The sequence below is a fragment of the Candida metapsilosis genome (genome assembly GCF_017655625.1).
Source record: "Candida metapsilosis strain BP57 chromosome Unknown scaffold4, whole genome shotgun sequence".
NCBI classification, from domain to species: Eukaryota; Fungi; Ascomycota; class Pichiomycetes; order Serinales; family Debaryomycetaceae; genus Lodderomyces; species Lodderomyces metapsilosis.
The window spans coordinates 266,796-283,676 of NW_027138162.1; the positions used below are offsets into that span (position 1 = coordinate 266,796).

The window sequence follows — 16,881 nt, forward strand, 5'->3', positions numbered from 1 at the left end:
ACTATTAGTGTATCCGTAGCTTATCGTTCTAGCAGTGGTGTTATCTATTTGCATGCGTAGGGAGAGGGAAAAAAAAAACTATCAACAACCAACCAACCAAACCCATCACATACGCATATTCACGAATATCTTTATAGACAGAAAATATACACAACGATAGCAGATCGATCATTGAATAGCTTCCTGGAGACGACTAAATTAGCAGAGTACGTCTAGAAAACCGCGAAATAACATTGATTCATCACGCTAGTGATACTACTAGTACTTCCCCATCATTACGCATCAGATGACAACACAAATGGACTATCGATCTACTAATCCTGCCAAACGGCAAAGGCTTGATTCACTTCACACGCCTACAAACTCACATTTGAAGCTAGAGCCGTCTAATGGATCTAATCATAGCTCTTTGTTTTCAAATGGTAATACAAGCAACAACAATACCAGCAATGGAGAACGAAAAATAGAGGTGATTGAGTTGTCCTCTTCTGATGAGGATGAGGATGAGGATGACGACAAGTCGTTTTCTTTTAGTGATAAGAAGGTCCCTTCTGATACAAAAGCAGCACCACCCATCAAAGCTGACAAGTTCAAACTGGAAAAAAGCTATACTTTTGAAAGCGATGATAGTGACGATGATATTATTATCCTATCTGAGAGGAAATCAAGCAATACGCCGAACTCGTACCAACCAAATTCAACTAATAACGGAAGCAGCGGCCTCAACCAGAAACTAAAGAATGATCCAGGACTTCTACCTGATGGATTGTATCTGGAACCCTTCGTGGGCAATCCTTTGCTTCTGCTTACTCGATCGAACCCCCAAAATCAAATCCAACCTGCGCCAAACAATCTGAACGGCTCTTTAAGCTCACACAATGATCCTCCGGTGGGTACTTTTGCACATCCACAGAATCACATGCAACCGGTTCAAGCCACTCCTCAAAACAATCAACAACCATCGATCTTCCCTGCGACGCCATCATTATTTTCAAACCTTAATCCCATCATGCCTGGTTCCTTCAACACGCCAGCGCCAGTTCCACATGTGGGTGATAATCTAGCTCAAATATCTCGTGACGAGCTAAAGCAAAGAGAAATTGCAAAATTGAAAGAGTTTGGTAAGTTGGAACAAATGAAGAGAACCCTAACAGGCCAAATTCAACGTCATCAACAAGAATTTGAGGTGGAAAGTCTGCGAATGAACAATATGAAATCACAACTAAGTCAAGCCAATAGATTGGGTAATCATTCTCTTGTGGAAAGGTTGAGGTTGGCCATGACGAAAATTCAACGAGCAATGAACAATGCTCGTAACAACATTAATGCATACCAACGTTCACTTCAACCTGTTGAGTCGAGTATACAAACAGTGAGATTCAGCTTGGCGAATATTACAAACAGGTTGCGGGCAGCGAGTCATCAAATTAATGCGGCCTTCAACCCATATGAAGCAGAAATTTTTCGAGATGCAAGAGCACAAGGCACGTCATCAGGTGGACCGGATATTGATGTTCAAAACTTACTAGATAATATTGTTTCCGAAGAAAAGTTGGAGGAAGGTTTGGAACCTACCCCACCAGAAATGACCATCAAGTTGTTGAAACATCAAAGTATGGGACTAGCATGGTTGAAACGTATGGAGGCATCCAAAACTAAAGGAGGTGTCCTTGCCGATGATATGGGGTTAGGTAAAACTGTTCAAGCGTTGGCATTGATACTTGCAAACAAATCTGAGGATGCTGAACGGAAAACGACTTTGATTGTGGCTCCTGTTTCTTTACTTCGACAATGGGCTGCGGAAGTGCAATCGAAAACGCAACCATCATGTAATTTGCGTGTGGGAATTTATCATGGTGAAGATCGGAAAGTAATGGCAACTGCTCAAGTGTTGAAAAAATATGACATTGTATTGGTGTCATATGGCACATTAGCTTCTGAATGGAAGAGACATTTTGCAAAAGATTTGGGAGAGAATGCTACTGAAGGAAAGGGGTACTTGCCTAAGCATAATTCTGGTGGTACCGAGTATGAATCTCCTTTTTTCTCATCAAATGCATTATTCCATCGAGTAATATTAGATGAAGCACAAAATATCAAGAACAAAGTGGCAATTGCATCTAAAGCAGTATTGTATTTGAAAGCAGAATACCGTTTTTGTCTAACAGGAACGCCAATGCAGAATAAAATTGAAGAGTTGTATCCCATTGTACGGTTCTTGAAACTTCGTCCATATTATCTTGAAGACAAATTTAGAGCACTTGTTATCCCATTGAAATCCAAATCAGACGAATTTGACGATGTAGATCGCTCGTATTCAATGAGGAAATTACGAGCCATGATCAGCTCAATCTTGTTGAGACGAACAAAAAATTCTAAAATTGATGGCGAACCCATTTTGAACTTGCCCAAGAAACATGTGATATCCGATTACGTTGAATTGGAAAGTGAAGAAATGCTGTATTATAAAAGTGTTGAAGCGGGAATTCAACGACAAGCTGAGAAAATGTTGGCTTCACCAAAAGGTCATGGATGTATGTTTACGCTTTTGTTGAGATTGAGACAAGCTTGTTGTCATCAATATCTAGTTGAAATTGGATATATGAAAGCGGAACGAAAGGAGCAACTTGAAGGAGCTAAGGTGAAGCTTGATTGGAGAAAACAGTTGAAAAACGTTATGGGGTTGAATGAACGGATTAAATCTAAAATTAAAGAAGACGTGAACTCCTTGTCAAGTGGTGAACTAACATGTTCATTTTGTTATGATGTTGAGGAATTGAACAATTTTGCAGTATTGGGCGAATGTGGACATTTTGTTTGCTTATCTTGTCTTGATTCATATTTCGATGAACATGCAGTTGATTCTAGTGATGTACTGGTTCGAGCTGCCAGTTGTATTGAATGTAATACTACAGTGAAACATATCAATACTTTTGAATATGCCATGTTTGAAAGATTACACATCTCCCATGAACCTGTACCAAGTATTGAAGAATTTTACAAAGACAGACAACTGAATCATACCATGTCAAACGTTGCTATAATTCGCGAATTAACAACTAGAGACCAAGGATTTGAACCATCTGCCAAAATTGAAAAAGCCATTGAATTGATTCGTGATATTCAAGAGTCCCATCCGGGACAAAAAATTATCATTTTCTCACAATTTGTCACTTTATTTGATTTAATGAAGTTGGTGTTGGATTATCAAAAAATTCCCTTTTTGCGATACGATGGATCCATGTCTATTGAGAATAAAAACACCGTAATTAAGCAATTTTATCAAAATGATGCTGATGTCTTGCTCATTTCCTTGCGTGCAGGTAACGTTGGATTAACACTAACGTGTGCCAACCATGTCATTTTAATGGATCCATTTTGGAATCCATTTGTTGAAGACCAAGCAATGGACCGAGCTCATCGTATTGGACAAGAACGGGAGGTTTATGTGCATAGACTTTTGGTTGCCGATACTGTTGAGAGTCGTATTACTGAACTTCAAGAGAATAAGAGACAATTGATTGGTGATGCGTTAGATGAGAGAGAATTGAAGTCGATTTCGCGTTTGGGAAGAAGAGAGCTTGGGTTCTTGTTTGGTTTGAATGGATTGGTTGATAGACAGGAAACGCGAGGTCAGATTACGCAGGGTTAAGTTTTAGAAGGAGGTAAAGGCAGAGGGGTAAGGGGACCCCTGTGCTTTGTTATTGTTCCAATTGTGTATTATTTTATATAGATTTGTTTTATTAAACTGTTTTGCTTACTTACTTGTGTTTTTTAATTTTACTCAGATTACGTATCCAATCTTGTTCCAGAATAAGGTCATGTTTATAGCACAACTCAGACATGATGATTGGTTCAAATTCAAACTGATAACTTGATAACGACTTACACAAGTAGATCAATTGTAAAATCAATCCATCAATAGCATTCTTTAGCTCCAATTCAGACTCAATTGAGTAATCAGGGGACTTGACAGTACTTGGTGGGGCAATTTGTGGCAAGTATGAAGTAAATTCCCGACACAAGTTCAGAACTAATGTAGTTATAAATTGATTAAGTAACAATTTATCAATTTCATTTTTGAAAATTGTATGATAGATATGAATTGAAGAATAAATGTGTTCACGATACACTTCCACAAATCGTTTCAAATATGTCAATTTATTAAACTTGAGAATGGGAGTCAAACTTTCAACTTCATTAATGATGAATTTAAACCTTGAATTTAAATAAATTCGATGTAAAAGGGAATCTTTATTGGTTGTGATTGTTTCCAATTTACTCAAGATTTGGAAAATTTTAAGGATATGATTCTGTTTCAAATTTGTATTTAACAATTTAAGTAAACCTTTCAACATTTTTTGCAATTCAATTTCAATTTGATCAGATACAATTTTGAAAATTTGTAATTTGGGGAATCGAATAATTAATGATTTGATGTAGATGGAGATTTCTAGACTTTCTTGATAGTTTCCTTGTAAAATACAAAGTCGACATAGTGTGGGAAGTTCTAAAATGTCCAATACAGTATCGATGTTTGACAAGATTGATTCTTGGTTCAATTTGTAGTAGTGGTCAGACACGTGGAATTTGGAGTCGATATTTACACTCTTTTTAAGTGAATTAATTGCATTTTGATAATCGTTGGTCAAATTGTTGTTGATTTCGTTCAAGTCATGATTAACATCAATGATTAGGTCCTTGTGGGAGTCGGTTAATGAGCTCAATTGTTTATTGATTTGATGTTGCTGTAGATCCAATTCAGCAATTTCTTGAGTGACATTTTTGGAATGAATGTTCCCATTAGCAGGTGATTCTGCGGAAAAGGCGGTGCTTGTAGTGGTGAATTGATCAGTGGATAATAACTCGTCATTGATTAGAAGATCTTCAAGGTATTTTTGTGATAATTTGTACACTTCGTCGTTGGGATTTTGTAAAGAACTGCGGCTGGCATTGTTTAAATCTTCTTTCAAAGAGTCTAGTAGTATCAGCGACATCCCTCTTTCAACTGTGGTTTGGGAATAGTATTGGTAGATCAATGAGTTCATTTGGTGAATGGTTTTCTCGTTTTTTTCCATATTTGATCAAAAGTACACGACATTCCTCTCAATTTCATCAACGACTAACGAACGAACGAAACAAGAACAGCAACAGCCTTATTCCTTCTACACTCCAACAAGTGCCCCGGGTTTAGTCAACGCATCAACGATATGGAAGGTATATTCTTCAACATTGACTATGGCTATGTCGAGGCCGTAGTTCGAGGATACAGAAGTGGACTTCTTACTGCCAATCAATATGTCAATTTAACTCAATGTGACAACTTGGAAGATCTTAAACTACAATTATCATCAACTGATTATGGGAACTTCTTAGCCAACTACTCGGGTCCATTAACCACTTCAGTAATTCAAGAGAATTTAAACAAGAAGATTTATCAAAATTATCAATACATCAAGAGTCAATCTAGTGGGAAATTGACGCAATTTATGGAATATATTCAGTATGCATACATGATTGATAATGTTATATTAATGATTACTGGTACGTTGCATGAAAGAGATAAATCGGACATTTTGAAAAAATGTAACCCATTGGGTTGGTTTGACACGTTGCCTACATTGAGTATTGCTACTGATATTGAAAGTTTGTATTCTACGGTCTTGATTGATACTCCATTAGCTCCATTTTTCAAAAACTGTATCTCGGCTGATGATTTGGATGATTTGAACATTGAAATTATTAGAAATAAGTTGTACAAGAATTACTTGGAAGAGTTTATGGCATTTGTTAATCGGGAGTTTGATGGGCCTGATAAGGAAATCATGACGAGATTATTGACTTTAGAAGCTGATAAGAGAGTGATTAACATTTCTTTAAATTCAATTAATAATTCACAACTTTCAATTGATGATAAATTAAGTTTGTTCCCGCAATTGGGTCAATTGTATCCAACTTACCATTTGGAATTGGCCCAAACTGATGATTATGAACAGTTAAAGTTGATTGTTGAGAATATTGGTGATTTCAGAGAATTGTTCTCTGGTGATGGAAGTGGTACTGGCGATGGCAATAAGAGTATTGGTGATGCTTTCTATTTGTTGGAGTTGCAGTATTGTAGAAATGCATTTACTCAACAATTTACATTGAGTGCTGTTTATGCGTGGTTAAAATCGAAAGAACAAGAGGTGAGAAATATTACTTGGATTGCTGAATGTATTGCTCAGAATCAAAAGAGTAGAATTGAAAACTACATTGCTGTTTATTAAGGAGAGAGTATGTATGTGTTTATTTACAAAAACAATGGTACGTTATTTGATTGGCCTTTTCTCTTGGACCCACTCTGACGACTTTTCTTGTTTCCATTTCTCAGATCCTTGTTACTGCTAGCATCGTTGCTACGTTTAAATGAATTTATCAATGGTTCGTTATAATTTAGTCGAGGTATGTTGGTTAATGGTAAAATATCTTCCTCTTGTTCTCTCTGTTGTTTATCATTTGAAACGGCCTGTTCCAACTCATCTTGCATAATCCAATCAATTAAATGTTCATCATGATCCAACTCTGTCATATTTATAGTAATCAAAGTACCAGGATACCCACTTTGTTGATAATTCTTACAAATCAATTGTATTGAAAAACATCCATCAGAATCTTTAATCAATTTACATTTGGAACTCAATTTAACCAGTTTGAAAATCGTGTAAAATTCACGAAACTTAAATTGTGATATAATTTGATCACGATAGTCTTGATTAATGTATAACTTTTCCATTATTGATTTTTCATTAGGGAATATGAGTTTTGACATTCCAATTGATCCTTTACTAATGAAATTTAATACGCCTTCAGCACAATAAATGAACAAGATTTCAGTATCAATTTGATATAAATCTTGCAACAAGTTTGTCAAGACATCACTTTTGAGCATAATTTCTAAAATGACATTTTCGTAGTTGATCCGTGATGGTGCGCCTTTACCTTCTTCTTCTTCATCATCAATGTAAAAAGTGTAGAAATCCAATTGTTCTGAAATTAACGTATCGTCAAATTCTATCACCAACGGATGTCCGTCTCCCTTGTATGTGATTGTACAAGAAATTGATTTTTCAGACTTCATGGTATTCAACACCGAGGTGAAACAGTTGGCAATAAGATTAATATCAACACCTAGTCGTAGTTCCAACTCATCTTCTTCATGGCTCTCCTGTGTATTCTTGTCAAGTAAACTGCTTTGACCCAGGATTGTTGTTAATTCATATTGGTTAAATAATGCAGGGTCTATATTGACATGAACATTGATGGTATAGTTATAAGTTGAGTATATTGTTATTCCACTAGGTCGTATGGTGATAATAGCTTGATTACTTATGGCTATTAGGCTCTGAAACACGTCTGATAAATGACCAATTTGATTTGTTGATGCAGTGAAATGAACCTCTGGTTTAGGTTTCCATGTGGGTCGACGTGGAGATAAACGGAGGTCTGTGTCTGTGTGTTGAGAAGGGGGTATACTACCACCTATGGTATAGTCTCTATCTTCTTGAGATGAATCGACAAATAAAGACATGTGTGGTAGAATCGAAGTGATGCCTCTTCATAGCTTGTGGTTTTGATTGTCGTAAACTTTTGAGGTGTCGCGTCTTTTGTAATCTGCGCTACCGTATAACGTATTTTTGCAAGGCTCAATTTTGAAGTAACGACAATTCAAACTGACTTTACGATAGGAGTATAGCGAACTTGAATATTGATGTGTACTGTCCTTGTATATATTACCTACATGGAAATGCTCAATAAGATTTTCTGTGTAATTTGTAAGATTGACTCCCCAGGTTACTTTTTGTATGAATTATTATGCGAAATTTTGACTTTTTTGTATTCTTACATTGAGAATAAGGTACCATGCAGAGGGTCACAGGAAGTTGGTCATCGTATCTTTGTTAAACATTTTTCCCTTTGGTAAATTCTAGTTCTTTTGAAAGTGGTGATTAGTTATGAATAAGGTAGAGTAGGGGTGTGTATGCTACCAATTGCTTCAAAATGCCAAGAAATATATTATCAAGACAATGTGAAAAGAAAGTGAAATTAACCTCGAAACCAAAATCAAATGAGTATAAGCTATTAGGCATATTGACAGTATATACAACACAGGAAACTATATATTAACCAGCTAGAGTGTGTAGTTTGTTGTTTTATTGAATTTTTGGGGTTTTTTTTAGCTTTTGCAGCCGTCTCTGTATCTTCTATCATTGTCTGATAAGATAGAGACATAATACAAGCACACATATTTTGTAATATATACGCAACTTTTTCTCTATGGTGTCTGTATCTAGCCCCACCCCTCTCCTAACAATCTAGAACTATACAACACTAAAAGAGTAGTAGTAGTAGTAGCAAAATAAGTGTAAGTGTCTTATAATGCACGTGACCGTGATATAATTATATACAGGAATACTTCGGTAGACACACACACTACACACAAAAGAAACACAAAGAAAGGAAAAAAAGATTAGTTATTTGTGCTTTTAAGCAACAACAAGGAGGAGGCACCTACCAAGAAGCATAACCAACAAAGCCATCGAGGTTACAATCGAATACATCCTACTTAGACTAGCAGAAGAAGACTTATCTTTAGTGTACTTATTCTAAATAAAAAAGTATACTGATCTAGACCAAATACTATAACACATTATACTAAATATTATTATTATTACTTATTGTTTTCCTTTTGAATGACAAGAAAATAAGAAAAATATATAATCATCTCATCAAACTCAAACTCAAACTCAAACCAACACAACACAACACAAGACTACTCATCCCGTTGGTTCCGTTTAATAAACGAAAGAGAGTTAAAGAAAAAGTGAGTTTCGTTTACTATGGTGTGGTCTCAGCTAGAAGTTACAACACCTCACATTGCTTATGCATGTGTGGGTATATTCAGTACATTATTTTCACTAGTATCCCTTTTTGTTAAAGAACGACTATACATTGGTGAAGCAACTGTTGCCACTATTGCTGGTCTCATATTAGGCCCACATTGTCTAAATTGGTTTGCTCCTACAACTTGGGGTAATTCAGACTTGATTACATTGGAAATATGTCGAATAGTCTTGTGTATACAAATTGTTGCCGTGTCAGTTGAGTTGCCAAGAAAATATATGAAGAAACATTGGTTATCGGTTGCCATTTTTTTACTACCGGTTATGACTATTGGATGGCTAGTTGTTGGACTCTTTATATGGGCTTTGATTCCTCATTTTAGTTTTAATGATGGGTTATTAGTTAGTGCATGTGTAACTGCAACTGATCCAGTCTTGGCAGCTGCTGTTGTGGGTAAAGGTAAATTTGCTGAACGAGTTCCTGGTCATTTACGTAACTTGTTATCTGCAGAATCTGGTTGTAATGATGGAATGGCTTTCCCATTTATTTATTTATCACTAAATTTAATTGTTCATTCAGGTAAAGGGGGAGAAATTGTCAAAGATTGGATATTGGTTACTATATTATGGGAATGTATATTTGGATGTGTCTTGGGGATAGTTATTGGTTATTTATTGAGAAAAATTGTTGAATTTGCTGAAGCTAAGAATTTAATTGATCGTGAATCATTTTTAGCTATTTTTATCTTCATTGCTTTTAATTCAGCTGGTATTGGATCAATGTTGGGAGTTGATGATTTATTAGTTTCATTTGCTGCTGGTACAACTTTTGGTTGGAATGGTGCGTTTGCAAAGAAAACCGAAGAATCTCATGTTTCTACAGTTATTGATTTACTTTTAAATTTGTCATTTTTCGTTTATTTTGGAGCTATTATCCCATGGCCAATGTTTAATGATGGATCAATTGGATTAAATGTTTGGAGGTTGATCATTTTGGCATTTGTCATCATCTTTTTGAGAAGATTGCCAGCAGTTGTATGTTTGAAACCATTTACACCCGATGTCAAGACTTGGCGAGAAGCATTCTTCTGTGGTCATTTTGGTCCTATTGGTGTTGGTGCCATTTTTGCTGCTATATTGGCAAGATCGGATCTTGAAAGTCATTATACGGAAGAAGAGACTCCATTGCATGAAGTTCCAGGAAAGGGGTTTCCTCATGATCAATTACTAGTAACTATATGGCCACTTGTCTGTTTTATTGTTATTACTTCAATCATTGTCCATGGTTCTTCAGTTGCTGTTTTGACTTTGGGTAAAAGGTTGAATAGAATGGCCATCACCATGTCTTTTACAACAACAAATGGTGAATCCACTAGCGGTGGTGGACCAAACTGGATGCAAAGATTACAAAAACTTGATAGGACTAGTACATCTTTTTCTTTGCATCGAGTCGACACTATGGCACCTGATGAAAAGGAGGAACAGGAAGGGGAACAACAGCAGTTACCAGAAACCAGTGGTGTCAAGGTACGTCCAGCCGGCGGAGCCAAAAGAAGGAAAAAGAAGAGAAGACATCAAAAACATGGACTTATTCAGAAAACATTGTCAAGAGTTACTAGTGGTGATGAAGAAGGACATCAAACAAGACATAGACCACATCAAGAAGTACTACAGTTGGGTGGTGGTGGTGCTGGAGGAGCAAATGGAGGTGCATCTACAAATGACTCACCTTCTACAACTGCGGCAGATGTAGAGGAGAAACAACATACCCCAACAAAGAGTTCTTCATCTATTTCGGAACCTGAAGTTACCGCTGAGGTCAAGAATTCATCTTCATCTACCGAGGGTGAGCAGTTGCTTGATCCAAATGAGAAGATCTCAGGAAGACTGGAATATGGACAACGTAGCAGGCCAGAAGTACCAGTTCCAACAGCAGCATACCAGGAAGGTGACAAAATTATCATTGAAGATCAATTTGGTGAAATTATGGATAATCTTACCTTGGGTAAAAGAGGAGAGGCTGTTGAGAAACGAAGACAACTGCGGAGCAACTCTAGGCAACAGTCACCAATTGATAATGATGCACAACATGAAGGTGATGATGATGAAGGAGAAGGCAGTAAAGAAGATGAAAGTATACATTCAATGGGTTCTTTGCAAAGAGAATTGTCTCAATATTCAACTGGTTCAACTATGAAGAGCGAAACTGACTCCGAAACCAACGATGCACAGGATTTCAGCGGAGGAAGAATGTCACCGTTGCGCAAGAAATTGTCTCGGTCTGCTTCACGTCGTACTTATTATAAGAAGGATGACCCCAACAAGAGGAAAGTTTATGCTCATCGTATTGACAATATCATAACCATTGAAAATGAAGATGGGGAAATCATTAGAAGATACAAGGTTAATCGTCATGCTTCTACTGCACCTAACCCAGCACCAAATAGATCTAGATCGTCGACATTGGTAGGTAAGATGAAGTCATTAGTTGGAATCAAGACGAATGATTCAGCAACACAGGATAATACTGCAGCAAATCAACAACCATCCTCATCAACAGCAGCATCACCAATTGATCCTAATTCAGAAGTGCAAAAAGTGCATGTCACTGATTTGGAAAAGGGCACACACCATAATATTCTTATACCCGAGGCTGATCGTGACCCACATCCAGATAGTGCTAAACTCGACAAGATTGAAGACAAGATTGCCACCATTTTGGAAACCAAGCATGCTAAAGGACATCATTCAGCAATAAGGAGAGCATCTCCTCCTCCACCAGCTTCACTGGGACATGATCCTATACCCGAGGAAGGAGAATATGATGATAGTTTTGATGATGAGGATAGTGATGTGACTGATGAAGATGAAGAGACTGAGGTTGAAAAGCGGAGGAGATTACAGGCATTGGGTAAGTTGCCTAATAGAAATCGGGATTTAAATGATGAGGAATAGTTTTATAGAGAGCTCTCCCACCTGAGGAGTATTGGTATTATAGTATTTTTTGTATAAATAGTATAATCTCATATTGCATTAATTTTTAGAGGAGTAACCGATTGGTATTTGGTAAACCGAGGAAAATGTTTCTAAATGAGAAATGCAAAAAAAGTAAAAGAAAAAGAAAAATTATTTGCGGGGTGGGGAGGTAACAATTTATACCTTTTGAACCCAATCATCATCACCAGAGAGAATCTCCTACAGATATGCCACCAGTATCGACCTCAAACTCAAATGGATCATCAGGTCCTCGCTCTATGCCTACTGAACAACTCAACCCCAACAACAAAACAGTAGAAAACAACTACAAGCTAGCACTAAAACAATTTATCAATAAAAACTTTATCGGATCATTCAAATCGATCCATCAAGTATACTACTCCTCATTCAACGATTATCGACAGGGGACAATCTCCGAGGACTTGCTTATAAAAATCATCAATTTGTATCTTGTCGTATTGGGAGTTTGTCTCAAGAACAATACGCTTGATCAAGTGCAAGCTAACGCAGCAAGAAATTCATTCACAAGTAATGAAATTTTCAATCAGATTAAATCGGTCTGGCTTGAAGCTGATGTGCCTTATGAGATCAAGTATAATATCCAACTTGTTTATATTTCAAACCAGGATTTAATTGGAAATAAGGAGACGTATTTGCATAACTTGAAGAAATGGTATATTAATATCGATACGAGTGACAAGTATGGTGCCAAGTTGCTCGATTTGGTCAAGTTTGAAATCCTACCCCAATTTGAAGCGTATGATGAGAGTGAACGATTAATTGGTGATAATGAAGATGAGTTGAAGAGGTTGCATGAGATTAAAGCTGGTAGACAAGAGTACTTGAATAAATTGAAACAGCAACAACTTGATGCAGAAAAATCAGCAAAGGAGGCTAAGGCTAAGGAGGATGCGGAAACAAAGAGGGGCAAGAGAGAACTGAAGAATTTGAAGTATAGTTCAATCAAGGAGATTATGAATAATTACAATAAGGAAGACAGCAAAGCAACGGTAGCAAGTTCCTCTACGTCATCATCATCATCCTCAGGACGCAGCTTAAGTCGTCAACAACAAGCTCAGAATTTGAAGGAGAAATTGAACTATATGTTAAACATCACCAAGTCCTATTTAGCTCGAAATTCAATCGTATTGGTTGTGTTGATCATTTTGGTTTTTGGATCAGCTAAGTACTTGAGAAATGCCAATATTAGGGATAAGATTGTTGAAACTGTTAAAATGGCATTTAAGTTCACCTATGTATAGACAATGAATAATGCATAAAGTGTTTGTGTAAGTTTTTATTTCCGCGTAGTTTTTCCAATCAACAAACACAACCAAACAAGACCCTCTCTAACATCCACTTTGCAAAAACCATGACTAAACCCCAGCCAGAAAAGGGAATGTGGGTAATAGGATACGGCTCACTCATATTCAAACCTCCACCACACGTCTCCCTACGAATCACCGGCTACTTGCAAGGCTACATCCGTCGATTCTGGCAAAGTTCAATCGACCATCGCGGCACACCTGCATCACCAGGGCGAGTAGTTACACTAATTTCCCTAGATGAGTTACGTGAGGAACGGTTCTTCCATAACGATTTACATACTTATGAATTATCTCGACTGGGGGATGGTGCTGTTATTGTTGATGTTGATCATCTGATTGATGATTTGAAACCCGAGGATTTGAAAGTTTGGGGATGTGCTTATTATATTTCTGCTGAGCATGTTGATGAAGTGAAGGAGTATTTGGATATTCGGGAACAGAATGGGTATGGGTTGCAAACGGTAAAATTTTATTTCAAAGAACATATTGAAAATAGTGAAAATAGCAATGGTGGTGATGCTATTTTTCCTGAATCGGATCGACAATGCGATGAGTTTGGTGAGTATATTGAAAGCCTGATTTATATTGGTGGACTAGACTTGGAGAGTTTTATTGGTCCTGAGGCCATTGAGAAAACCGCCAGTATAATCAAGACGAATGTTGGACCCAGTGGTAAAAATAGTGAATATTTGATTAAATTAACTCATGCTGTTCGTGAGTTGAATTGTAGAGATTACTATTTAGAAGATTTACTTAAACTAATACAAGAGTAAATAAATGACAAGGTAGATAGCCTTCTCATAAATCTAAATGCAATTAAAAAAATGCTATGTATTCCTATCCTAATTTCATAAAATCTTCTGCTGCCTGTTCAAGAATCCTAGCCAATTGATCAATTCGATCTTGAGCTTGATCAAAATTATGATCCATCATCTCTGACCGCACACCCGGAAACGTATTCCATTGAAACTTACGATCTGATTCAGGAGCCAGAAATGGTATTCCAAATAATGCATTCACATACCCGGACCTTTTCGGTTGTGGATCGCGTCCAACAAACTCTTCATTAAACTTGACCATATTATCATTCCATGCCCATCTCTCCATGGCCAAAATTGGAGGTTCGACACCACCACCAGCTACAACCACCGACTTCCAATCGGTATGCCAGCCGGCAAATCTTAGACTGACTCTTTTCAACGTATCCACCGCCTGTTGTAAATGTTCATAATGCATGACTGGTTTCACATTCATATCCTTGGATACATCTTCAGCAAATCGTTTTAAATCTTCAATATCCTCCAGCAACAGCTTTGACAACTCAACAAAGTTGTATGGAATGAAGGGGGCTTCAGCAAACTCAATAATGACTCGTGATAAAAATTCAACCAATTGAACATGTTTTGTCATTGATTTATCAATATCCCAATTTTCAAAATTCTCAAATGTATCATAACATGAACCTCTAGGGTAAACTTTACCTTTGTACTTGACTTCCATAGATGGAATATTAACCAAGTTTATAAATGGAATGTAGTTTTTCTCATCCAAGAAATCATTTCCAATTGATTGTTTTTGATCTGAGAATATATTTTGCAAAGTCTTGCCTCCTTCATCAACTTTCACTTTCGATAAAGCATGCAGCAATCTCTCCTTCAAGAATGGATGAGCTTTAATTTGAAGTTCATCACCACTTACTAAATCACTCATATCAATGTACAAATATCCCTCTTTTCTCAATGCTTCTTTTCTATTTTCAATCCACTCTGTAGCTCCAGCCAAGTTGTACTCTGTAGCATCAAAAGAGACAAAGTAAATTGATCTCGAAGGGACCCACTGGTATTTCCTTTGCAATGAAGTAAGAATTTTTACCAACTCTAAGAACCCAACAGTTCCAGTATTACTTCCCATAGTTCCATAACATGCAGAATCTCTGACTGAGCCAACAATTACGCCCTTTTCTGCTTGCTCTCTTCCTTCAATAGAGCCAACAACATTCCAAAATGGATGAACAGGACGGTTAGTGTTGGATACTTTCAACTGTAAAACGGATGATGAGCCATCACCACTGGCGAAACCGTCAAATGTATAACCTCCACTCAATTTCTTAATCAATGTTTCACCATCTTTCCAAGATATAGGAATAGTTGGCACTCTTGGTGTCGTTTCAGATTTGTCCCATGAAAGTCTAGTGACAAATCCACCTTCCGATGACCAACCCGGGGTCAAAATATCACCGGGAGACATTCTTGCTAAACCGACATTTTCTCGTTGTATAACATCATCTACTACTGTGTTGCCAGCCAATGTAAATTTGGGTGTAATAAAAACAACCGCTTTAGCTCCACATTTTTCAGCAAGATGGACCTTATTTCCCTCAGGTATGTTTCCACCATATTTCATCAATAATATTTTACCACTTGTGTCTATCCCTTTTTCTTCTAGCTGTTTGAAATCCTCGGACCGGCCGTAATTCACATAAACGTACTCACCTTCAACTGTATAAATTGTATTTAATGCATTTGGATTATAAGCAAGAAACTGCATTTCTTTACTATGCTTTTCATGAAGCTTTGCTTCAAATGATCCATCAGCTAGCTTTAAAAAAGTGCCTTCAACGTTGGGGTAATTAGTAAATGATTGAAACTCATTAAGATAGACATTATGTAGTCCATTGTTCTTCATATATTTTTCAATATATCTGGCAAATGCCAAATCACCCATTGATCCAGTAATATGAGGAATAGATGAGAAATATTCAAGATTTTCCTTCATCGACTTTGGATCAATAAATTGTTGAGCTGAATCTGCTAATTTATCAGTGTCAAAGAATTTCCCCTGGGAAAACGCCCCCATACCTGCACCAGTAATTGAAGTGTTGGAAGTATACCTGGATATACCAAATATGAAAAGCATCATTATAAAAACATACAAAAGCCTTTTAACTACCAATGGATTTCCAACTTTCAAAATCAGTCTCTCATACTGCATATGTAAAAATTTATAACCTTCATATATTGGATCAATCATCCTACTCACAGGTCGTATTAGACGTATGTTGACATTATTGGCAAACTTCTTTGAAAACGCTTGTGCTCTATCGAATAATCCACTAGGTTCGTCTAGTGGTGGTTCCTCGATTTCAAATTCTTCAATGGGTATCGATGAAGAAGATGATTCGTGAGGGTAATCGCCATATAGTTGTGCATCACTAGACTCTGTATATTCTGGCGGATTCAACGGGAGATTATCGTTCTGAGAAGATCCTTCCGTGGCGAGTCGTTGATAGTCATGGTGGCGCATAATTTTTAAAAATGGAAATGAAGAGCGTGGATTGGAGTGATTAATAATGTGTCTATCTTGTCCCCCCTCTTTTATTTTTATTCACAAGCAGCAACTGTATTAAAGTAGTGACTGTAATGAGTGTATGTGTAAGTATCAGAATGAGTATCTATATATATATATATATAGAGCAAACGACTGGCTGTGTTGTTTTTTTTTAAAAAAGACTTCCCTGAGTTCAAAAGTTTGATTTCTTTTCGGGTGTTTTGTAAAAGTGTTCTTCTTCTATTCCGTGTATTGAGAAGTGAGAAAACAGACAAGAAACAAAATTTATATGCAGTACACAGTATGGTTTATTTTTAGTTGACTTTGGCTAAGCCTTTGCACCACTG

At 36.9% G+C, this 16,881-nt stretch overlaps 8 protein-coding genes across 8 annotated transcripts; 5 read left to right on the top strand and 3 right to left on the bottom strand. All coding sequences in view use genetic code 12, as the record gives it.

Annotated features, from left to right (window-relative positions):
* Window positions 1-286: 286 nt before the first annotated feature.
* On the top strand, window positions 287-3,652 carry I9W82_003510 (translocase; the record flags this gene model as incomplete). Its single annotated transcript, XM_067692484.1, has 1 exon — window positions 287-3,652. The coding sequence occupies one exon, from the start codon at window positions 287-289 to the stop codon at window positions 3,650-3,652; it is 3,366 nt and encodes a 1,121-aa protein (XP_067547908.1).
* Window positions 3,653-3,761: 109 nt separating this feature from the next.
* I9W82_003511 (Golgi transport complex subunit) lies at window positions 3,762-5,048 on the bottom strand (the record flags this gene model as incomplete). Its single annotated transcript, XM_067692485.1, has 1 exon — window positions 3,762-5,048. The coding sequence occupies one exon, from the start codon at window positions 5,046-5,048 to the stop codon at window positions 3,762-3,764; it is 1,287 nt and encodes a 428-aa protein (XP_067547909.1).
* A 162-nt stretch (window positions 5,049-5,210) lies between these two features.
* On the top strand, window positions 5,211-6,269 carry I9W82_003512 (H(+)-transporting V0 sector ATPase subunit d; the record flags this gene model as incomplete). The annotated part of the gene is made up of 1 exon (XM_067692486.1): window positions 5,211-6,269. The coding sequence occupies one exon, from the start codon at window positions 5,211-5,213 to the stop codon at window positions 6,267-6,269; it is 1,059 nt and encodes a 352-aa protein (XP_067547910.1).
* A 23-nt stretch (window positions 6,270-6,292) lies between these two features.
* I9W82_003513 (uncharacterized protein) lies at window positions 6,293-7,570 on the bottom strand (the record flags this gene model as incomplete). The annotated part of the gene is made up of 1 exon (XM_067692487.1): window positions 6,293-7,570. The coding sequence occupies one exon, from the start codon at window positions 7,568-7,570 to the stop codon at window positions 6,293-6,295; it is 1,278 nt and encodes a 425-aa protein (XP_067547911.1).
* A 1,309-nt stretch (window positions 7,571-8,879) lies between these two features.
* CNH1 (Cnh1p) lies at window positions 8,880-11,837 on the top strand (the record flags this gene model as incomplete). Its single annotated transcript, XM_067692488.1, has 1 exon — window positions 8,880-11,837. One exon carries the CDS (start codon window positions 8,880-8,882, stop codon window positions 11,835-11,837), a length of 2,958 nt encoding a protein of 985 aa, XP_067547912.1.
* A 248-nt stretch (window positions 11,838-12,085) lies between these two features.
* Window positions 12,086-13,141, top strand: I9W82_003515 (uncharacterized protein; the record flags this gene model as incomplete). Its single annotated transcript, XM_067692489.1, has 1 exon — window positions 12,086-13,141. The coding sequence occupies one exon, from the start codon at window positions 12,086-12,088 to the stop codon at window positions 13,139-13,141; it is 1,056 nt and encodes a 351-aa protein (XP_067547913.1).
* A 110-nt stretch (window positions 13,142-13,251) lies between these two features.
* On the top strand, window positions 13,252-13,980 carry I9W82_003516 (gamma-glutamylcyclotransferase; the record flags this gene model as incomplete). The annotated part of the gene is made up of 1 exon (XM_067692490.1): window positions 13,252-13,980. The coding sequence occupies one exon, from the start codon at window positions 13,252-13,254 to the stop codon at window positions 13,978-13,980; it is 729 nt and encodes a 242-aa protein (XP_067547914.1).
* Window positions 13,981-14,044: 64 nt separating this feature from the next.
* On the bottom strand, window positions 14,045-16,510 carry I9W82_003517 (putative zinc metalloprotease; the record flags this gene model as incomplete). The annotated part of the gene is made up of 1 exon (XM_067692491.1): window positions 14,045-16,510. The coding sequence occupies one exon, from the start codon at window positions 16,508-16,510 to the stop codon at window positions 14,045-14,047; it is 2,466 nt and encodes an 821-aa protein (XP_067547915.1).
* Window positions 16,511-16,881: the final 371 nt, after the last annotated feature.